Source organism: Diadema antillarum, unplaced genomic scaffold (genome assembly GCF_040938485.1).
Source record: "Diadema antillarum isolate AM-2024a unplaced genomic scaffold, OU_Dant_1.0 seq00001117_RagTag, whole genome shotgun sequence".
In the NCBI taxonomy this organism is placed as follows: domain Eukaryota; kingdom Metazoa; phylum Echinodermata; class Echinoidea; order Diadematoida; family Diadematidae; genus Diadema; species Diadema antillarum.
The window spans coordinates 197,782-222,669 of NW_027271931.1; the positions used below are offsets into that span (position 1 = coordinate 197,782).

At 38.0% G+C, this 24,888-nt stretch overlaps 1 protein-coding gene across 1 annotated transcript; it reads right to left on the bottom strand.

Annotated features, from left to right (window-relative positions):
- Window positions 1-719: 719 nt before the first annotated feature.
- Window positions 720-23,267, bottom strand: LOC139743861 (monocarboxylate transporter 12-like). The gene is made up of 6 exons (XM_071654324.1): window positions 23,105-23,267; window positions 10,130-10,426; window positions 9,010-9,527; window positions 7,776-8,001; window positions 2,268-2,411; window positions 720-991 (listed from the first exon to the last, which is right to left on the bottom strand). Exons 1-6 carry the CDS (start codon window positions 23,265-23,267, stop codon window positions 720-722), a joined length of 1,620 nt encoding a protein of 539 aa, XP_071510425.1.
- Between the last annotated feature and the right edge of the window lie 1,621 nt (window positions 23,268-24,888).

A 24,888-nucleotide genomic window follows, 5' to 3' on the forward strand; every position in this document is an offset into this window, starting at 1 on the left:
GCACGCCTCTATAATGACGTAATGTTTCCGGTGCTATATACTCACGTGTGTATGCACAGCTCTCGCTCAAGCTCAGCAATCAACGGTTGTGCGGGAAATCGAGTGACCTTTGACCGAATTGTGGAATGTTAGTGCGCATAAGTCGTAAAACGCGTTCATGTATTCTCGATCTACTCCTCATGCTGCAATAATGCGGATAATAGCAGCATCAAAATAATGCGCACTTTTTTACTCCTCTCCCGTTCATGTAATCAAAATTTTACGACTTATTGCTCCTATTATCCGCATCCACGATTACCTGAAAGGGGTATTAGATGGTGACATTGATATGGGGGATACAAAAGCTCAATGCACCCATGCAATGAGGCAGAGGCATAAACATGTTTCGTAGGCTGAACAAACATTAGTCTGTTTTCCAACCTTAAGACAGGAACTGATACTCTCTTTCTCCACACCGGCTGTTTCATCTAAAATGAAATGCGCCAAAATCCCCTCCTTTATATGAGCGGTAGTCTGTTGCATTAAAAAATGTATTTTTTATTAAACGTCAAATGAAACAAAATCTGCTTTCAGCCAATCACGTCATGTTTTGATATTTTAACTGTTAATGCAAGGTCAGGCCCCTGGCTCGTTTGAGACGTTTCAAGTCGATCTGAGGATGTTCGAACCGACTTTAACTGATAATTCACCTGCAAACATTATAAATGATGCTGTATTTGTCACACACTAGTGATGATTTCATACACAAAGTCTTTTTGATGTGATGTTCGAATCTCTAGCGGCTCTTTCCCTGAAGTCTTCATTGCACCTTGATCCTTTAGCCTTCTGTCAAGCCGCCTCTTCCTTCGTATTTCCATCACCACGTACCGGTCTTTGGCAAAGAACTTTTGGTAGACAGGGGCAAAGGCGAAGAGAGAAGCGGAAGTGACGTACAAACCCATAAATGCAAAGATGGCTGCTCTGTAAGAACCCGTTCTGTCTATTGATTGGCCTGACAAGTACAGAGACAAAAGAAAGAGACAAACAGGAGTTAAAAGTCAAATATTCATTAAAATAGTTAAAAAGTCATGTCAAATTCTAATGAGTGATTAAGCAATCACATTCTGAGTCATGACCTGGCCAACCATGCTGCCATGTTTGTCTCCAAACATGGCAATTGGACAGAAATCAAGTGGATCTGGGCATCGTTTCATAAAACATGTTATCAAAACAAGTTACAATAGTTGTTATATGCTACTGAAATCCTTGCATCTGATTGGCTGAGAGCAAATTTGTCATAGAAATGTGGCAGTTGTTGCTGATATCAAGTTTTATGAAATGGGACCCTCATACAGACTTGATCAAGGTTATTCAAATTCATTAGATTCTTCCGTCGAGATGTTTTCATTGCAACTAACTGACAAATTGCCCTAACCGACGCAAATAAGCACTGACTTGGTCGGTGAAAACTGTTTCAGTAGTAGCCATGATAAAAGAAATCATGGGCGCACGTACCGCACGTAGCAGGATGCGAACCTTTGTGGAGATAATACCATGCCTGTCCGGAGATAAGGAGGCCTGCATGAGTTCGCATCCTGCTCGAGTACGTGCGCCCATGATTTCTTCTATCATGGCTACTACTGAAACACTGATCAATAAAATTCAGCGCTTATTTGCATCGATGTGGGGCAATTTGTCAATCATTTGCAATTGATCAAGGTTGTTTTTATAGCCACCAAAAAAAAAGAAAAAAAAAAAAGAACAGAACCAAAATTACCTGCCTCGAAAATAGTCTCGATATTAGATACACAAGTTATCATGACTGTTCCGTTGAAACGGGTTGAACCGTCTGTTATTTTTGCCGATGTTAAAGACACTGTACAGTAAAATCAACTTAAGCTTCTGCTCCGACACCGGGAGCATTTATTTGAAGTCGATAGGACAAAACAACAACAACAACAACAACAACAACGATTTGATGTGGTATCAAACCGAACGAGATTTCAGTCAGCTCAACATGAAGTGTAGATAAGACTGTGCTTCGGCAAGGTATGAACAAGTGTGCTATAAATCGAGTTCTGTCTCCTCCATAGAAACAATGACAAAGACGTCCAGATCTTGACACAAAATCTTGTGGCATCTCCAGTAATATGTTGTAGTGATATGGATTACCAGAGGGAAAAACCTGTGTGTGAAACAGCAGGAAGCTATGTATGCCTTACAAAGGTTAACAGGTTTTCTTTTCTCAATCTTAATACGAAATGTGTGTCCATGCTACAGAGACTCACCCACAAGGGAACCGAGGAGGTAGCCAATTCCGTTCGAGAACACGATGACTGGCCAAGTGAGTTTCGCGCGCTCCGGACCGAAGAAGTCATTCGGGAGTGTGTAGAGCATCGTAGTAGTGATAGGCATCATTACGCCTCCGATCACTGTAAGTCAAGAGACAATTGAACAAAATGAGGGCGTCAGTCAAAACGGAAAGTAAAAACAAAATAACGATGATAGGCATGATAGGATGAGGACATCCGTTATGCACAGCTTGATGACGAGAAAGAACCATTCTCGTCCTCTCAAACTTTTTCTGTATACGAGAATACGAGATCTCGCAGCTCGCCTTAATTCTCGGACTCAAAATCTCGAGAAGACGAGATCTAGGGCCTCGCCATCTTTCCCTAGCGGACCCCACAGTTCGAGGGAACGAAATCTCACATCTCGCCTTCTTATTATTCGTACCCGAGAAATAGAGAAGACAACATCTTAGTCTTCACCTTTTTTCCCCTGCGATGTCAAAAAAAAAGGGGGGTAGGGAGGAAAAGAAAAAGGTCGAGAAGTCTTGGAGTCAATTCGTTTCCCCCGACACATTGTTTCCTGTCATTTCGGAGGGGGAGGGGGTGAATGAGGGAAAGCATTACTGCAAAACTCACCCTGATCCTAGTATTGTTTAGGAAACATGCAAAAAGGAAAAATAAAGCAGGAGGAAGTGTGCAGTGACATGAATTGCAACTTATCAGTGAAATAAGGTAGTCATTATGAATTCCGTAAATCGTAAATCGTAAATCGTTAGGTCGCCTGATAGACAATCCAGGGGTGATGGCGGATGTATTTAATGACTTTTTCGTCAACCTCGGGCCAGACCTTGCCGAGAAAATACCTTGCTCTGGGACACCTTTTCATTCGTTTCTAAGGGATAGGAATGAACTGACTTTGTTTTTTTGTTCCCAATGTCGAAGAAGAACTTAAAGAAATTGTTCGGAAATTAAATAACAAGAAAAGTACAGATGATGACGGAATTTCAGTTTTTCTTCTAAAAAACATAATAAATGAAATAATTACTCCCCTTAATTTATATTTTTAATGAATCTTTGTCAACTGGAAAAGTTCCCGAAAAGATGAAAATTGCTAGAGTAACGGTTCCCATATTCAAAAAGGGTGATAAAGAATCTGTTAGCAATTACCGCCCGATATCTCTTTTAACTTCAATTTCAAAAAATTTGGAAAAGCTCGTCCACAAACGAACTCTTAGATTTCTTATCAACTGCAATATTCTTTCAGATTTTCAGTTTGGATTCAGAAAACAACATACTTTGTTAGCTTTCATTGATAAAGTGGCACATGACTTTCCATACCATCGGTATTTTACTCGAGCGTTTGATACGATTGACCATGATATTTTGCTTTATAAGTTAAGCCATTACGGCATTCGTGGGACAGCTCTAGAGTGGTTAAGACTACCTTAATAGAAAGCAATATGTTAATTCAAATGGTCATGAGTCTCTTTTGAAAACAATTTCTTGTGGTGTCTCCCAAGGTTCTCTGCTTGGTCCGCTATTATTCATTTTGGACATAAACGACCTCAAAAATTCGTCACAGATTATTTCTTTCATATGTTATGCTGATGACACAAATGTATTTCTTTCACATCGTAACCCTAACACGCTTGTATATAATTATGTTAAACAATGAACTGAAACTTGCTCAGTCCTGGATCCAAGCCAATAAGTTATCACTAAATACTGATAAGACGCATTATATGCTGTTCAGCAACTCTCTGCACTCTGTTCCTGATCATGTCAAGATAAAAGATGAAAGTTTTGGTACCTCAAAAGTTTCCCTGAGTTTCCTTGTCTTAGTTTGTGTTTCAGGTTAAAGTACATTTCATATAACTAACACTGTGAGACTTACTCGCCCCAAAGTGCTCTCATGTCTTAGTAATCATGCAATAATGGTTTCGTACCAGAGCAGAGCGGGCTCTGAAAAATTCGAACGAGCCGTTAGTTTGACTCGACGCGGTACCGCGACAATCAATATACACGTATTGTACGAAACCATTATTGCATGATTGCTGAGACATGAGAGCACTTTGGGGCGAGTAAGTAGTCTCACAGTGTTAGTTATATGAAAGGTACTTTAACCTAAAACATAAACAAGACAAGGAAACTGGGGAAACTTTTGAGGTACTAAAACTTTATATTATCTTTAATGGTATTGATTTAATCCAGATCGATAGTATTAAGTTTCTCGGACTTTATATCGATAGTGATCTATCCTGGAAAACCAGGAATTTTATCCAGAAACGCAGGTATTTTAAAAACCAGCTGAATTATTATTTTCCCATCCATACACTACAAATTATACACTCAACAATGATTTCCCCTTACCTCAAATGGAATTCTAGCATGGGGTATTTCGTCCAGATTTCTGCTTGATTCGCTTTTCCTTTTTCAAAAACGAGCTGTCAGAATCGTCAAGAACGCCGGATATTTGTCTCATACAAATGCATTTTTTTTTTCATAAGAATACAATTTTGAAATTGACTAATTTGTTCGATTATAATCTAGGTATCTTTATGTATAAATATTCCACGAAGGATCTTCCCGATGTTTTTCTTCACATGTTCCAAAGAAACTACTCAGTTCACAACTATCCCACCCGCCAACAAGACGATTATCACCTTCCACGTACTCGCACAACTTTCGCGAAGAAAACTATTATGTATTATGACAGGGCCGAAATACTGGAACGACCTTCCCCCAGAACTCACAGGTTGTTTGTCACTATCCTTAAAATGCAAATTAAGAAAGTACTTGTTGAATAACTACATCAATTAAGTTCATCGATTTTTTTTTCAATATTGTTCAGGACTATCCCACTGTACTGTACTGCATGGTTGTTGTCAACCCAGCTGTGTGCGCTCTCAATTTCTGCCACAGTGTTCAGAATTCTTGCTTCTTTAAAGGGATGGCTAGTAACGGATCAGTGGGAACCAGTTCGAATGCTGGGGAAGATTGTTCCAATTCTTGTGGGATTCATTTAAGAGTACATTATAATATGTCTATTGTTGTGTGAAAATTATTTGCTTCAGAGTGGTCTCATATTCAATTAATGTGCAGTTAAATGTTTCCAGGTTAGCATGCCTGTACAGTGACGGGGCGATCGTTAACGGATCGTTAACGATCACATTACTTGAATATGAGACCACTCTAAAGCAAATAATTTTCACCCAACAATAGATATATAATGTACTCTTAAATGAATCCCACAAGGATTGGAACAATCATCCCCCAGCATTCCCACTGATTCCCACTGATCAGTTACTAGCCATCCCCTTTAAAGACATTGGGGCGCGGTAACAGCTGGTATTTTTATTTTCACTGCACTGCAACTGGTTGTTGGATGTCTTTTTATTTTATCTGGACTTGCAGGTGCATGTGTTCCCTTTTCTATACTTCCCCGTCTCTTCTGAAGACACGAAATGTATGATTTTCTAAAACTGACTTAACCGTATACCATTGTCATTATAATGTGATTCACATTTGTTATTACTGCCAAAATAACTGCTCATCCGCTTACAGCATGTGGCTTATCCGACCTCCAGACCTGCATGAGAGAATAATTTGCAATATTCCTGCACTATAGTGTGTTTTTGTTTTGTTTTGTTTTGGTTTGGTTTGGTTTTTTTTTGTTGTTGTTGTTGTTGTTGTTTTTTTTTTGTTTTTTTTTGTTTTTTTTTGTTTTTTTTTTTTGGGGGGGGGGGGGGGTTCTCTATGTTTCGGTCATTTATAGTACCCGTGCTCCTCATCTCAATCTGTAGCTCGAATTTAATTGGTACCTACGCTCCACAAGCTTGCTTTTTAGTAGGTTCCTTCATTTCTTTAGCATTCATTCCCATATTCCAACTTTATAGACCAACAACTATGCTTTATAATTATGTTTGCAATATTCTATGTATGTCTCCTAGCTGGATATTATGTATAGGCCCTATTTCATTTTGTAATAATTATTATGCCTCCTAGCTGGATATCATGTAATATTCAATTTTGTTACATTAAGTTGATGTATTTTTTTTATCATTCATTGAGAAATATGAAAATAAATGAAATGAAAAATGAAATTATTATCTTCCACAATTTGTTAGGATGAAGAGCGGCGTGTACAAATGTTTTGGTTTATAAGTTGAGCTGTGTTATTATGATCAAATCAAATTCTCTAGGGCGCATTTCCATTTTTTGAATCATCACACATACCATACTAATTTTGTTTATTCATGACTTTATTCATGTTCAAGGCAGAGTGAGAATGACAGTAAAAAAAAACAGGTCTACCGTTTCATACAAAACGAATTTCAATTGAATGTTAACATTAAGTTCTAAGATTAGTATATAATTTTGAACAAGTATAATGAGGTGCCCGCATCTCGTCAGGGGCCCTAATACCGTCACCCTGCTTAAAATTGTTACAAGCGCACTGAAACAGAAATTATGCCTGGGACTGTGTTCATATAGTACGCTTGAAACTTGGCAAGCAAACTGTGGTGAAAACCGAACAGTTTTTCGCGAAAATATGAAGTTGTAAGTATCATCACGGTCACCCGCACGCATCTTTTACGTGCTTGTCTATGTGAGCATCACGGTCACCCGCACACGTCTTTTACGTGCTTTGTTAAAGGGAAGGTAAACCCAAAGAGCAATGTGGATTGAGTGAAAGCAGTAACATTAGCAGAACACATAAGTGAAAGTTTGAGGAAAATCGGACAATCGATGCAAAAGTTATGGATTTTTAAAGTTTTGGTGTTGGAACTGCTGGATGAGGAGACTACTAGAGGATATGACGTATGAGTGGACAACAATACAAAGAAAATATAAAGGAAATTCAACAAAATTCACTTTTCTAGAATTATGAAGGAGCAGTGGACCAACCGCTTTCAGAAAGCAGGGGGAATAATTGCTACCCTTAACATATGTCAATATCAAATTGATGGAATTTGTAATTTTCATGAAAAATGGATTTTTGTAGTATTTGCTTTATATTTTCTTGGTATTGTTGTCCACTCATACGTCATAACCTCTAGTAGTCTCCTCATCCAGCGGTTCCAACACCAAAACTTTAAAAATTCATAACTTTTGCATCGATCGCCTGATTTTCCTCAAACTTTCACTGATGTGTTCTACTAATGTTGCTGCTTTCACTCAATCCACATTGTTCTTGGGGTTGGGAGCGCGAGTGACGAGTTCGCGTTTGAGGACGATAGCTGCAAATTTCCGGTATCGATCAGTGAACTTGTGGTTCTATTGGAATCTTCAGCATGTTTCCTGTATATGAGTGGGATTTCATAGAATTTCAGGGACGAAATGTGATCAAACATGCATAAACATTAACTACGACGAGGTGCGGGGGTCACTCAACTATATACACGTACATACCAATCAGAATCTGAGCACGCGCGCGCACGCACACACACACACAACATACTCAAATAGAAATTGTATAAAGGGACATACAGCTTTATGTCTCACCGGCTGCAATACCCAATATTTTGCCAATACTGTCGGCAACAAGCAGTGAGGACATGACGGCCACACCCACGATGGATGCGGTGAACGAGAAAGCGATGTTGGGCACAGGAAGCAGTTCGCCTAGCAACGAGACAAGGAGTTTCCCGATTAGATTGGACACGCCCATGACCATGAGAACCAAGGACCCGTCATCTTTCGTGAAGCCAGTTGATACCATATAGCTCACCTGATGACGAAGCCAGAAGAGATAAACAATATCAGCGAATAAAAGGAATACACCTGCCAATCGGATTTCGACAGAAAAACATCATTTCATTCTAATGAACAAGAGATAAACGAATATAGATTTGTATCAACTCTGCGTATAGAAAGTTATGCTTTTGTCTGCATTTGCGCAGTGCACTCTTGGGTAAGCTTCTTTTACTGAATCTTTCTGGGAACTAGATATCGGATACCTTTCCCGTTTTGTGTCTTCTGTTGGCCTATTGATACAGTTATTATGGACACAAGGTAGGCCAGAATCTTTCACGTTTGACAGAACGACAATTGCTTAATGTCATGTGGAAATGTACAACATTACATGGCGTAATGTACATGCATATCTTTTTAAGGCCTACCCCTCGAATACAAACTAAAGGGCCGGATGGCTGCTTTCACGAAAAGCTACCACTATTGTACAGTGATTTGTCACAATACTAGTATTCCAAGTGACATGCGCAAGCACAGAATCATGTATTTTTATCAAAAATGCACTTAGCAGACAGAAAGACGCATATGAACAACCCCTCCACAGCAACTGTAGGAAACGCAATTAACGAGCCTGGTGAAAAAAAGAAAGAAAATATTTTCAGAGCAGTTCTATTAATTGTTCCGTTATAGGTTAAACAGAATTGACCTTGCAACAGGCAGTTCCGTGAGAGCACACGAAGGGATAGAGCGGAAAAACAAAAGAAAAAAAATCTGCAACTTCATTGCTGGGTTACAACTTCATCAAGGTTGCTGGTTCCGTTGCTCTTAAAATTCCTTCCCATAACTTTCAGCTACCACTTGCCCTTTGTTGTCGAGTTCAGCTTGCACTACGAAGAATTTCAAAGAATAATACACGTGGGCACCTGTACATAATTGTAGCAGAATTGCTTAACGATGTTATACTAGCTGAATGTATCTTTTGTTCAATACAATAAGCAGTAAAATCTATTTTTTAAAGATATTCAATCAGAAAATCAGTAGTCACCATGTTGACATAGTAGAAACAGTCTCCAACACCCTGAATGAGGACGGCTAGGATGAGTAAGTACAGCTCTAGATACATGAATGTCGCAAACAGTCTTTTGGACAGAGTTTCGTCTCTGACAACATTCTCCAACGGTTTGTCCTCCCCAGACTTATCCTTGGTCCCTCCTTCCTTCGCACCGACGACAATTTTTCCTGATGAATTCGTTTCAGATATAACATTTTGGCTGTGATCACACTTGGATGCACCCTGGCACGTTTTTGCGTTAGGTTTTTCAATGGCAGTGTCACCGTAATGGCTTCCTTCAACTCCTGATTCTGGCGATCCAAGCGGTTGATCCTCGCCCACTCTCCCCAAATTGTCCCTCGAATGGTTACTCTTATCGTAACTGGGTTCAACGAGGGAGAGCACACAGGGCGTTCCCACGATGCCAAGGATGGCGGCGAGTATCCGGAGGGCTGTCCGCCACCCGTAGGTCTCGAGAAGAAATGTCAAAAAAGGAGCGAAGCTCAGTGATCCTGAATGAAATTCGACAGGAGGAAATAATTGTTGGTACCTCACTGTTAGAACGGTGCCGGCAGTATAAAGGAAAATGATTATTCCCACACTAGACTTGTAACGGGGAAAGAGAATATGAAATCAATGTCCCGCAATTGCGTATGGGTATGCCGCAACAATCGGTGATGAAGTTCATAAAAAAAAGATCGTTTGTTTTTTTCTTTCCGGATGAGTAAACACATTTTTGATAGTTGCAAGATTTAACCTGTAAATAGGGAGAAGATGCTGAAGTGTGTGAACTTTCAACAACTCTGATTGGAATATAATGTCGCATATATTGGATATTGAATGCAATGTACTGGAATTGAATTGAATTGAATTGAATGGAATGGAATGGAATGGAATGGAATGGAATGGAATTGAATTGAATTGAATTGAATTGAATTGAATTGAATTGAATTGAATGAACTGAATTGAATGAATTGAATTGAATTGAATTGAACTGAATTAAATTGAATTGAACTGAATTAAATTGAATTGAACTGAAAGGAATCGAACTGAATTAGATTTATTTGAATTGAATTGAATTAAATGAATCGAATCGAATTTGATTATCTCCCACCTGTACTGCTTCCACTGAGGGCGAGGCCAGACGCCCGAACAGCATTCTGACTCGGGAAGTACGCGATGATCAGTTTCATCGACGTTATTCCAAGCATTCCGGACCCGAGGCCGAACATGACGCTGTACGTGGCGTAGACCGGCAGGAACACGGGCATGAACGAGGTGGTGAGCACGCCGAGTGTTGCCGCGATGAGACTCGAGAGGACCACGGGTCTGTAGCCGAAGCGCTCTACCGCCATGTTGGCTGGGGGTGCGAGGATAACCGTCAGTGCAACTGGAATAGCACCAGCCCATCCTAAGTCAAGTAACATTGATGTTCACACTCGATAAGAATGTTAATGACCGTACATAATACGTGGATAATAATCTTTGCATGCATCGGAAGCACATAAAATCCACAACTGCTGCATGGCATTAACTTTGAGAGAGATAGCAGACACGAGCCTCTTTAGAATCCTCAAAGCCACTAAAGTGCCACAAAAGCGAAGAAGTACGAAGATGACACCGTCACTTCAGGGTAACATGAAGCGAGAGATGAGGCGCCCCTTCTCAACAGAAGTCTGGACTTTTCATTTGTTAGAAATTAATACACCATGGGTGACATATTACATGGAAAAGGTCTGCACTCAATTATTTATGACTGATAATCGAGAAGAACACTTTTCGTACTTTCCCTATCATTCTTTTACATTTCACGTTCTGTTAATGGCATTGATTAGTAAAATACAACACACTGCTTCTGAGGTTTCCAGGATTGATCAAAATTGGAACTATACTATACATGATGATAAAAGGAACCACAACATGTGATGTAAAGACCCACCATTAAGGTTCACACAATCTTCACTATCATGTTGGGGTCGGGTTTTTTTTTTCGGGGGGGGGGGGGTCAAATTTTCAAGTGAAATGAAAAGGAGATCTTTTATTCTTGGCATCAATTTCGATGAATCCTCCAGCATTGTATTCGTCTGGAGATATTGTATCCATGAAGTTCAAATAATGGCTGTCAATGTGAAAACAAATGTGTAGTGGACCTATATACGAAAACGCAACCCAATTTTTCGTAACTACAGACAGAGCAGCAAAACAATCACCACACTCTAACTTCCTTAGATTGAAATAGATTGTAGTCAGTGACCAATCCAAAAGTTGGATTGAAGTTTTCAATCTAATAGAGGTAGAATTCAATCCTATTCGATTGAAACTTAACTTTCAATCCAATTTTGGACTGGTCCCTGACTACAATCTATTAGATTGACTTTCAATCTACGGCATTTAGACGGCAGAGTTGACAGACACAGAGTGGACAAAATATACCTAGGATCTACAGTCACGATCACCAATGACCTCCCATGGAAGGAACACCAGTTAATGACCAAAATGCCGGTAAACATCTTGGAACTCTCGCACCGTGGACAAAGAAGGTAAAAGCAAACATGGATACAGAGCCCTGTATCATAATATGGTTCGGCCGAAAACTTAAATAGGTCTCCATCAGTTAAAAGCTTGGAATCCCTACACAATCTCCGTGTGCATAACAACCGAGAACCCTATAGCTCCATGAACAAAAATTTCTCTAATAGAACGAATCCGAAAAGAAGCTGTTCTTCGGGATAACCGAACAATATCTTCGGGTCATATTGTGAGTGAGCCCAGATGGGACCTTTTGCACTCATTGCGAGTGGGAAGCCTACAAAAAAATAATGCAAATAGGTTGGGTTGTTGGGCTAGGTCTCCATTAAAAGAACTCAAAACACATTCAAACACATTCATACACTGCACGCACGCAAGACAAGCATGCTCACGCGTACAAATACACACACACACACACACACACATACATACATACATACACACACAAACACAACAAAAACAAAAACAACAAAAGGAAATGAAAGAAAGAGAAAATATAAACAAGACCGTCATGTTGGGGCAGCATTACGTAGAAAATAATGCGGGTGCCTGCAGCCACGAGAGAAAAGAACTAAAAAACAAGACATTCAACATGGAGACGAGACTATGCATGCTGACCTATTCAACAACCAGCAGTTTAAATGCATGAAATCCGGGGGTTCGTCATTTTTCATTATTTGAGGAATTCCAGAGTTTGGAGCCAAAAATGAAATATGGTAATATCTTAAAGTGACTATTATAACATTGATAATATTCTAATGGTAAAAAATGTTTAAGCTATAACCACTGCATTTCTTGAAATCGGTTTATTCAGAGAATGTTCCAATTCAAGTGATTATCAATGAAAAGTCTTAAAACTTTCGTTGAGTGTACAGGATAGATATGTGTTTCATTAAATACAATTTGAATAGGAAATTCATCTCACGAGTAACTGAAAAAACATGTGTTGTTGTTGGTTTTGTAAATCCAATGATTTACACACACAAAAAAACCCCAACACATTATGGAGAATGGGTCATTTCACTCCCATTTTATGTAAAGTATATTTATTTAAATCATTCAATTTGATCTTTTATTTTTTATTGTATGCATGCATTTTGATAAGTAATCAAGGGTGTAGATTTTATGTTTTATTGTTCCATTATGTATGAATGTTATTTTGAGTTACAATGAATGTTTTTGTATTTTATCCTGGGCAGGACTCTCTGGAAGAGCAGGATCTGCTGGTCCTGATGAGACTATAACGTGTGGAAATAAAACCGAAATAAAATGATAATTTTTTTAGCCTGAATCCAGTTTTTTATAGGTAAATTTACTCATCATTAACAGTATTAAAAACATTTTTGAATCTTTGTGAGAAAACAAGATAGAAGAGTCTTCGGCTAATAGAATAAAAGCTTCCCTTTTATAATATAACCTTCTTTTCATTTTCGGATTAACGAACCGTCGGAATGATAAACCTTATTTCATTTTCGGAATAACCCATCTTCCAATAAAGAACCTGCTGAGTATAAACGCCACAAATTAATATTGCGAATAATAAGCCCTAATTCATTTGTTTATATCATTTATAGGTGTTTTTTTTTGGTATGAATAACGAATTTTCGAAATTAAACATACTATCCGCCGGTCTGAGATGCACAGAGGGGTCTAATTCGCTGCATTTATACTATATTGTTCTTTGTACATTGTATATACTGAGACTGTATTATGATGTAACCGCTATATCTGAATGCACCGAGGATGATGATACTGTATAATACACTAGCATTGAATTCAACTTACCTCTCACTTCTGAAAATAGCGAGCTTTAGATCTGCGACGCAAATGCTGATACGACGCAGCTTCCCGGGTTAGGCAATGAGAACAGCCGCCTCGCGCATGCGCAAAACACCATTTTTAGCCCAAGGCGTAGCCATTATAGCGTTTGCGTCGCATATCTAAAGCTCGCTAATATCAAAAGTCACAGCCGCTTTAACGGCCTGGTGAATTCAATCTTTAGTCCTTAGATAAACTGGAATACGACAAGCAATTCTATGACTTATAAGATTTGTTTTACGACAATTTGCTCGTCAAACCCCGAGTCACACGACGGATTGTCCCTTATGCTAATCTTATACACATGTGCAAGTTACATCCGAACGCCTCTTCCTATTAATGATAGTTTAGCCATCATTAGCTTCCTTTTCTAATCACGCAACATGATAATATGTACCGCACAAAGCTGATGGCAGTTCTACGTATGCTGCACCTTACTAGATTTACAGTCCATGATTTCTATACCAAGCCTTGAACTTGTAACGAACGTCTTTCGATTGTTCTTATCACGCTGCAATGACGAGTAACAAAGCGACGAGAAAATAGCTCTTGATGTCACAAAACGGTCGCTGCAGATTATTAAAAAAAAAAAAGATCAACGCCCCTATGTACACTGAGCAGCCGTTGTTAGATTCTAAGCAACCTTTTCTGGGTTCATTATATCGTCATGAATTGCACTCAACCGTCAACTCCGGTAGCATTTTTTGTTTGTTTGTCTGTTGCTGTTGTTTCTGAAGAAATACTTTTCTTGTTCCACGTCTTACAAGCGTGGCTTTTTTAGTGGAACACTGTTTTCCATCATTGTGATTATTTACTATTTTTGTTGCCATGACAAAGTGCATTGTTTCTTTTTTACGACATCATTCGTGTATAATATACTTTATATTGTATTGAAAAAAATCCTTTATCAGACGAGTGTAAGAGAAATGAAAAAAAAAATGTATCACTTTGGATTATATCAACTTTTTCTTTTCTTTTCTTTGTGATGATGGAAATAAATAAACTGTTGAATTGAAATTGAAAAAAGTTCAGAATTCACTGAGTAGGCATAGGTATACTGTATACTGTATGGAAAGATTATAGACATCGATCACTGTAGAACTGGCTAAATTAATTACCCCCCCCCCCCAAAAAAAAAAAAAAAAAAGGACTAGTACATAATGGAAATATGTTGCAAATGCCAGAGCATACCACGCAGGGCGAACCAGAGAGAACCAGTACATCTAGTCCTTACCAATGTCATGCATGAATGTAATGTCAGGAGCGGTTCGGATAGGGTTCAGTAGCTACTTGAAGCAAGCAAGGAAAAAAAAAAGGATTACCACACCTTTGCTGTATATCCTTACTACTTTTTATATGTCGACATTACATATAAGATGAAATATGAAAATATAGTTTTACCTCATTTGTAATTATATGTTCTGGGGTAGGTGGCATAATGATAAAGTCAGTTATCGGTAGTTTTGTCCATAGACGCTTTCTACAAGATATTTTCATTTCAAATCGCATTATTTCATTTTTAAGTTCAGCTTTGTGTGTGTGTGAGTGTGTGTTTGAATTATATGAATATTTTTCTGCTATGAATTTACGAATGTCATATGCACAGCTGTGTATTACAAGGCATCAGTGGTGAAATTGTCAGATACATAGAAATAGTTCCATCTTATCAGAATTTATCAATCATTATGGCTATTACTATTACTTTATGTGCTCTTAAATTGCTGCTTTACAAGAATACTGCTTTGTCACTAATTGATTATAAATCCACGATTATGTTTATAGTATCCTTCTTTAATAGAAGAAATGAATATTTTATCATGATAGGCCTATTACCGGAGAGGTGGAATTCCCCCCCCCCCCCCCCCCCCCCCCTGCATTAACTTTCCCGGCCCTCTTACATTCCCATGTGCTAGACTGATTCAGTATCGTATTCTCCGCTGTTCGGGTGACAAAATGAATTAATGATGTGGAATTGAGTTGTATCAACTCAGTTCCTGTTTACAATAAAGGGGCTGTACAGTATTGGTTGAGGTGAGGATTCAGCTTGTAATGTTTTGCGAGATATTTAGAAACCACTCTTTGAAATGTTAAAGAGCACACATTTCTAAGGGGAATTCAAAGTTTATTTGATGAAAATCGGTTTTGTAATGACTGAGATATCTAAAAACAAGATAAAACAAAGAGATCCTAATAAAAGTCGTGGCCTGTTAATCTTATTAGGATCGCTTTTTTGGATATCTCAGCCATTTCAAGGCCAATTTTCGTCAGGTAAATGTTGAATCCTTCTTGAAATTACATGCTCTTTCATATTTCATAAGAGGTCTCTCAGTATCTCACCAAAAAATATTATAAACCTGAATCCTCACCTCAACCAGTACTGTACAGTCCCTTTAAGCGTGTCGAGCCTGTGCCGGTTGGCAAAGTATATATGAAGAGTTTGTTTGCAAAAACCGTTAAGTCCATATTTGCCAAATGGAGATATTTGCGATTAAAGGTCAAGAAAAATAAAGAGAATAATAAGAAAATGCTTGCTTCTTTTGACCATAACTTCAAAAATATACCTTTATATGTAGTGACCAATATATCATTTAAAAGGTATTATTTTGTACTTTATGACAGAGATCGTACTTCAAAATCTTCAGAAATGGACTTATCGGTTTTTGCAAACAAACCCTTCGTATCTTTTCTGTTCGTTTGCCTCTGAAGCGTACGTAAATCTCATCGAAGGGTACATGGAGACAAACCACCTGGAAAACGACTCTGTTGTTATTAATCTACACAAAATACAGTGCATGGCCTATATAGTACTCTCTATACCACATTCATTGATGAGCATTACTACTTTTCTTCTTCCTCCTGCATGTAGTTTTGTTTCTTAGTTTTCTTAGTGATGAGTACCGCTTGTACCCTCCAGATTGAATATTTCCGTAATATTAATCGATTTTCCATTGATTCGAAACCCACGTACACAACCACTAATGGTATTGTTAGAGCGCTTAATTCCTGTTTTGATAGATTTGACTTATAGGTTTCGGCATTATCATTGTACATGTACACATTGTCGAACAGAATGTAGGCCTACATACATACACACGTGTCAGGGGCGGATCCAGGAATTCCGTAAAGGGGAGGCGCCTCTACAAAAATTAAAGGGAGCGGAAGCGCCCCCTTTTTAAATCTTTTCAGTTCTTTTGTTTCAACGAAAAATGTATAGAGGGGACCCGCGCCCGGTGGCGTGTTTTTTTTTAGACGGCGCAGATTGGGGACTCTAAAAATCTATTGGGGACCCTATCCCTAAACCTAACCCTAATCCTAATCCTAACCCTAGCCATCAAACCCTAACCCTAACCCTAACCCTAACCCTAACCCCAACCCTAACCCTAACCCTAACCCTAACCCTAACCCTAACCAAAAACCCTAACCCAACGTTTTTCCCATAGGTTTAACACGCGCCATGCCCCAATCTGTGCCGTCTTTAAAAAAAAACGCCGCCCGGTGTGCCCCCTCTGGATCCGCCACTGCATATGTTGTTTACAATGTTGTCAGAGAACCAAAGGACCATGCACCTATACGTGTACGTTATAATAATAAATAATGCACGTACATGCAGAAGAGCTGGGCCCTATTTCATAAGCTGCTCGTAAAGTTACGAACAACTTACGAGCGACTGCTGATCAGTTCTGAAGTGCTATACTTTATCAGAATTTCAATAATTCAGCACAAGAACTGATCACCAGTCGCTCGTAAGTCGTTCGTAACTTTACGAACAGCTTTATGAAACACCCCTGAAGTATTAAGTGTAACTTGATTTGCTTGCTGCAATATACATAACACACAATGTAATGTACATTTATGACTAACAGAGAAAAAAATAGAGGAAGAATAACTTGCGTATAGAGATGCATAGGAAAGAAGAAAGGGAAGGAGGGAAGGAGTAAAAGGAGAGGTTTGACTGCTTTCAGCAAAGTTTTGGTTACTTTGTTCCAAGAAAGTAAATCCTTGATGACATTTCGACACACCTTTACATGTTTTTCCTTTTTTTTTCCACCCAGGTGCAGATGCACAGTTTTGTTTACTAGATCATGGTTGATCGTTATGGTTACGTAAGAGATCAAGAGCGGTTACGTCATAACAAGAAGGAAGCTTGTGCACAGCACACGTGCGTCTAAAGGATCATTTGATATCTGCAGTGCGGCATTGACTTTATATTTCGAATAGCACGATGAAGAGAGTTCCAAATATCACGTCCGGTGTGTCTGAAAGATTTCAGAACCATCACCGTTTTAGGATTACAATGTATAACAATGAAATTTTGTAGATTGTCTTGTACGATAATAGTTTATGTCTTTGTTCAACTGAAATGATGACAAAAACAAAAAATAAAACTGGTGCCTGACCGTTGTGTAAGCGAAACATAAAGAGTAAATTTTGCTTTAAAAATGATATCATTGACCATGAGAGTTTTTAAAGACATTTTATCATTTACAGATGATACAAAAACCCAGCATTAGTGCTTCAAACCCATAGTTCTAAAATGTCAGTTAGGGTTTGAAGAGCCAATGTAAAAATATGAATCAGTATAATCGATGTTCAGTATTGTTGAATACAATATGTGCACAACAGTTATAATAAAAAATTTTCCAGACTAGACAATCAACAGTTATGGTTTATCGAGAAAAATATTGATAACTCCTTATATTTTAGGCTTTACCATGGTTACAACGAAAATTTTATATGGTAGGATGTTTTGTGATACAAAGACTTACTGACCTACACACATGCATCAAATATGATATCATGAACTTTTTCAAATCCCAAAGGTATAAACAGGACCTTCTGCGAATAAGGGCTCTGTAGCAGCTACAGCACACGGCCTACATGGGGCACGTACTGCCAGTGGTGCATGTATTCTTTTTTTTATTTATTTTTTTCTGCGCAGACTCCTTTACGATCAACAAGGGTCAGTGCCTGCAAACTATAGGTGTTCATTATCTGCCCAATCGATCCGAGTTTGTGGTGATCAATGTCCAATCTGCCAGCCTGTGCACATCACTTTAATGCCGACCGGACTTTGCTGTAGGGCAAGTCCAAGATAATGTACCTATAGATGCTCAAAATTCATCTTGATTTAATTAATGAATTATTGATATCATGTTGTAGCCAAAGAGTTAAATTATATACTTCTAGCAAAGAAATTTATTGAATATTGAATACTGCCTTAATTTGCATAAATCAAAAACAAACCTTACGTATGGGACAAATGAAAAATATTCATTTACAATCAGTTGAATTTGTCCTTGACCTATATAGTTCCTTTATGGACATGACTCCTGCACACATAACTCATACTTACATTGTACCCCATATCAACACATTATCAACATGCATTGCAATCTGGTACTGTATGATCAAATTAGGTTATAAGAATTTTGAAATCAAAATTGTAAGTCTCAGATCAGTGGGTTACTTACGTGTTTCAAATCCAGAATTACATTCTCTCTTAAGATTTGAATGTACGAGAATCTTTCCTGTATCAGTACACAAGCAGGCCGTACATAGTTATGCACTATATAGGTATAAAACAAATTTTGCCTTCTTTAGTTAAAACACTGATCAATAAGTGCTTATTTACGTCGATGTAGGGCAATTTTTCAATCAGTTGCACATGAAGATTTCCTTCAGTTCAAAGGATCCCTTTTGGCGAAGAGTTCATCGTCTTTTCACGTTCGTTACTGTCCTTACCGGGCCTTATAGTCAGATTATTTTTATTGAGGCTCCATGACCCTTTTTTTTAATGTGGATAGCTTATCTCTTGGAAGCGGGCAAGGATACAGCAGGGAGGTGGGAGATCAATACAATAGTATGTGCCGTCTTAAAATTTGAATCCCTAAAAAGAAAAAGAGTTTTACTGTAATGGTTTATACTGCCTGTGATGAAGTCGCCGAGGGACCGTTGCACTGAAATTTTATTAGTCAATTTACATGTATTTATTCATTTATTTTGTTTTATTTTCACAAGGTAGCCATTTCAGTCAAAGAACTGATCTTCAAAGGGGACCTGCTGTACTAGATGCAAAATTGAGAATTCAGTAAAACAATGAATATGATAATTATAAAGTTACAAAGTGAATATAAAATGAAGATTACAAAAAAAAAAAACCCACAAAAAATAGATTGAAGGCTACACATAACTCTAAGGAAGGCTATAAAGCATTTTCTTGTTACCAATCGGAACCTTCTTGTGATACATCATCCGACTAAAATGCTTCATCCAAACCCAGATGCCATGCAGGCAGGAATGGGTAATATTGGTCATTTGTTAAAATCGAATTAAAGTAAGAAAGTTTTGAATTGTCGAAGCTTACTATATATATAACAACAGTTCTCGAAACATTCACGAAACATTTGGTATAATCAACAAGCATAAATCGTGTCTTTCTTCATCGTCCCTGCTTACATGATATTCATCTATTTATTGCCTTTTCTCGCGTGGGGAATATCAAACACACTTAGATAAATTACTTCTATTACGAAAGAAGTCACTCCGTATAATTTATTATGTCATACTGCATTTTTGTCTCATACTGATCAGCTATTTTCTAAAGACAAAATATTAAAAAATTGTATTTGTATAAGTGTTTGATTTAGGGCGATTTATGTAAAATCATAATAACAATTATCTCCCGAATATATTTGAAACAATGTTTCGAGGAAATTTAATTATGTGATAGTAAGTAAATTTGATTTATGAGTGGTTCACAATGTACAAGCTTTACTTTTTAGTGGACCTCTCTATTCTTTTTTTTTTCAACTGAAGCATAACTTTGTATCATCTTTTTTTTTACCAGTATGCACTCTTATGTTTACCGATTTCATTTATCCATTCCAAAGGCAAATGTTTTTGTTCATGATGTAAAACCTGATTTATCTTGTGTTATGTTTTGTTGGGAAAAAGAAGAATGACAATAGATTGAATTGAATTGAATTGATCAATTCACAATTATCCAACAATAGAAGGCGATTGAATGAACTCCATTTGCCAATTTGAGAACTTTGCTGGCTCAGAACACCTTCATTAAGTCTGTTTGTACGTATTCATCAATTTATTATTCGTTCTCTCATGTATTTTCTGAGGGGCCAGATACAAGTTTTGCTTTTTTTAGGGGGACCTGCCATATTTTCATTCCCATCCTTATCTAATTTGTACTATGCATATTATGATATGCAAAGTACAAATATTTATATATCAAAAAATACAATTATGTTTTCTTCATTTTGTTACTTACTATCACATCTATTTTGTTAATCTGTATCAACAAAATACGTTTTCGTAACTATTACACTGCTTATTCATTGTATATAATTTTCTGTTTATTTGATGGAACTGAAAATAATTTGAACTTTGAACTTCGAACAGATGATGAATATCTATAAAATAGTAAGTGATCTATTGATATCATCATTTCACAATACTTCCACTGATCGTGTAAAAAAAAGAAAGAAAACGAAAATTCGAGGGTTTGATCTCAGTTAGATATACCACGATTTGAGACTGGGTCACAATTGCGTTGAATGAAAAGCTGGAAATTGCAAAATTTCAAGTTTCAAGTATATGCCATGTTTTGAGGGGATGATAATCATTCTTTATTCATGCTTTACATCTTGACTGTTCAAGAAACTTTTTCATGAAAAATTAACGCACAATTTCATAACTTCCTTGATTTTCATCTGATTTGATCAAATTTGCAATGCTGTGCTTAAAAAAAAATGCTCCTTTATTTCTGAAAACTTTCATCTGGTCCCGAATTTACCTTTGAGGGTTATTTCCATGCATGATTTCACTTTCCAATTTCTTGATTTGAATGATTTCGTTACTTATTCTCAGCATGAATACGTTGGATAATGTTCGAATTCGCATATACTGTATGTTTCGGTGTAGGGGTCACTAACAACACTAAAGCGGACTTTTGTTGGAGGGGGGCCGGAGGGGGGGGGGGGGGCACAGACCCAGGGATCTGTTCTACCCCAAAGGTATTCAATAGTAATGGTTCTCGTGTTTGCTCCCTTCAGCATGAAATGTACCAACTCAACATCAATGAGATAAGATTCTGATTCTGGTTACTTTAATTTTAATCTCTATGTCTGCGTGTCCTTTTAATCTTACCACAAAAAAAAAAAATATTCCTCTCCCCATCCCTCTCCCCCCCCCCCCAAAAAAAGCCTATAATATATATATATATATATATATATATATATATATATATATATAATATATATATATATGTGATAAAAACCTAAAATGGCAATAGATCTTTTTTTGTTTTTCAAAAAAAAAAAAAAAAGCCTATAATATATATATATATATATATATATATATATATAATATATATATATATATATATATATATATATATATATTCATATATATATATTCATATATATATGGGCCGTGACGCGAGAAAAGGGCCCTTAGGGCATTAAATACTGAAAATGAGGTTTCAGCTCCACATTGTAGAAGAAACTCTGACGCATTTAGATATGCAAACCTTTTTCTGAAATTCCAATCCTAAATGACCCCATTACGACATTCAAAAAAGCATGTTTTGCCCAAATCCTGTCACTTTTTGATACGTCTATGCGTGTGCGCGTAGTTACAGCCAGTTGATCTTTTTTGCGCGTATTGCTTTGTCAAACTTCCGCGCAGTTTTCTGGCGTTTGCGCGCAGCGGTGCTAAGGGCCCTTTTCTCGCGTCATGGCCCAATGTATATATATATATATATATATATATATATATATATATGTATATATATATATATATATATTCATATATATATATATATATATATATATATATAGTATTGGCAATTACAATTTTATCATTTTTGGTATACCGATTAACGCTCTTCCAATCACCCGAACATACTTCTGAGCTGTTTCATTACAAATTAATACCATACAGGTCTAAAATTGCAAACATTGCAAACACTATAGGTGTATCACTCCTCAATAACAGAATCAGTAGAAAATTTGATCTAATACAGATAGGGGTAATGACGATCCACAGTGATCCGTCTAGCCTGTAGTCTTGGATCAGTTTTAAAACAAAGCTTTGCGTCATCCTGTTTGTGATATTTCATTTGGTTTTGCATGCTTAGATGCGTTGAGAGATTTTAAAAAAAAATCATACAATAAAATCAAGGAACAAAGGGTGCAGTCGTACAGTAAGCACACAGAAAAAAAACCCCACCAAATCAATGGATGACATTGAATGTGCATATCGCTCCCATTGCAAATATTGATTTTGAGGTGGGTCCATGCACCTTTTATTAGGATCGCTTTGTTTCACCAAAGAGGTACAAATGTATTCTCTCATACCTCCTTGGTTTTACTTCGTTCTGATATCTCAGACGCTTCAAAGACAATTTTCATCAAATAAACTTTTAATTCCTCTTAGAATAAACATTCTTTAATACTTTAAGCGGTTTCTTAAATCTCGCAAAATGTTAAAACGTGAATCCCCGTCTTAACTAAAATTATACAATCCCTATAATAAACCTTTTCAAGGATGTTGCTGGTCTCAAATCAGAAACGATGCTGAGGGGAGAAAATCCTTCCAGTGGGCAAGAACAAAGATAATGTGCGTGGAGTTGAGTGTATACACAAAAAGTGCGAATCTATGCAAGGAGGTGAGTGAGAAGCATGCCTGATCTGTGTGCGAGTATTTGCGCTGTGCGAAAGCTTACCCGTGATCGTTGCGCTGCTATCGAATTCCTCTTGGAAGGCGATGAAGAAGAGACCGTAGGAGTACATGATGCCGAACATCACGACGTAGAGGAGCCATGTACAGGCTACCACAACCCATCCCCAGTTGTGTTTCACCCGTTTAACAAAGCTTGAACACTGCATTACGACTCCGGACAGAATCCGTGCCCTTCGGCACTTACGACTCCGGACAGAGGCCGTGCACTCTCGCACTGACGATGTTGATCGTAATGATGACATGCAGTGAATGGAGTAAAGGGTCTCGTGTTTGCTATTGCCAGGGCTAGTTTGCAGGCACAAACCCTTGTTGGTCGTAAAGGAGTCTGCGCCAAGACTACTACATGCACCACTTTGGCACTGTCCCATAGGCCCTGTGTTGAAGCTTCTCCCAAGGCTGCAGTGTAGTGGTGCGTGTATTAGTCTTGGCGCATGCAGACTCCTATACGACCAACAAGGGTTTGTGCCTGCAAACTACGCCAGGGCCATGGGCAAAGGCCGTTAGAAACTACGTAGTAACGACGCACTTTAATGCGCTTTGCTGGCCTGTGCGTATGGACTGCAGCTATGGCTCCTCTTTCGTCATGGACGCAGTAGTACATCAGGGGGGTGTTCCATCAATTTAGTCAGCGCTGACAAGTTGTCAGTCTCTGACAATTTCAGCAAAATCCTTGGTTTTGATTGGCTGAGATGCTCTGGTCACTGACTGTTACCATGGTGATTGTCAGAGACTAGACAACTTGTCAGCGCTTACAACTTTCATGAAACGGTACCCAGGTCCATACATCTGTGTAGTCTATAGCTCAGCTGAATGTTTTTTATTGATTTTTTTTTCGCCTGCTATAAGCGTTAAACCGAGTGAAAGCGCGATCCCGAGAACTGCAGCAGCTGCTCCAGAGCTAGACTAACTTCCTGTGAAGACTCCATTGTCACTGTGACACGAACGGACCTGACGTACCCGCAAAGCGATGATCTCGATATTTTCGGAGATCAGTGTTCCTTGATAATAGACACTGCAATGTACCAATGCCATGTTGGAGGGGTGTATGGTCTTTGTCATGGTTTGTACAATCACAATCTTGCATGCTCGATTGTGATCCTGTACATTGACACACACAGTTCAGCAAAAGCATTCACCCATTTTTTTCCATCAAAAGTTAGACTTGTTTTTAGGTCCCCATTTTCATTGTACAGCCCTAATCTCAACCGCAAACTGACCTTGAGCTCAACAACCGTGGCTTTAGTATTATCATGCTAATTGCATGATGTTTTCTCAAAATGATAGTATAGCACATATAATATTTTGACACTCGTCTTGATTGCAATGCGAGGGAGTGCCAAGGAACAAGTCACTGCAGTCAATGAATGTTTTTGTTTTTTTCATGTAATCGAGGTAATGGGATAATGGATGAGATTTCGTTCCAGATATCATTAATTTCGTATTGTTTCATTGATATCTCAGTCCACAAGTCCCAAAATGGCTAATTCGTATTTGCGCATACTGTCTTGAAATCAGCAAACATATACTATTCGTGGCACTGCAATCAAACCTGTTTATAGCGACCACCCAAGGGAGACGAAAAAAGTGACCATTATAGACAGGTGCATGGCCGCTGTAGACAGATTGTCCAACTTTGTGTGCATTGCCTACATGTACATGTATCATCATTGCATACATCTATAACATGTATATACATAATGTGTGTGTATATACGTATGCACACGTGTGTTTCATGCATTGAACAATGCCGGTGTTCATGAAATTGTT

Bases quoted from the DNA above. Each gene is read 5' to 3' on its own strand.
- LOC139743861 (XM_071654324.1), bottom strand. From the start codon at position 23,267: ATGCAGTGTTCAAGCTTTGTTAAACGGGTGAAACACAACTGGGGATGG. The intron at 10,427-23,104 runs GTAAGCTTTCGC...TACTTGACTTAG, and splicing joins TAGCAGCGCAACGATCACGG to GATGGGCTGGTGCTATTCCA. The intron at 9,528-10,129 runs GTGGGAGATAAT...AATTTCATTCAG, and splicing joins CCTCAGTGGAAGCAGTACAG to GATCACTGAGCTTCGCTCCT.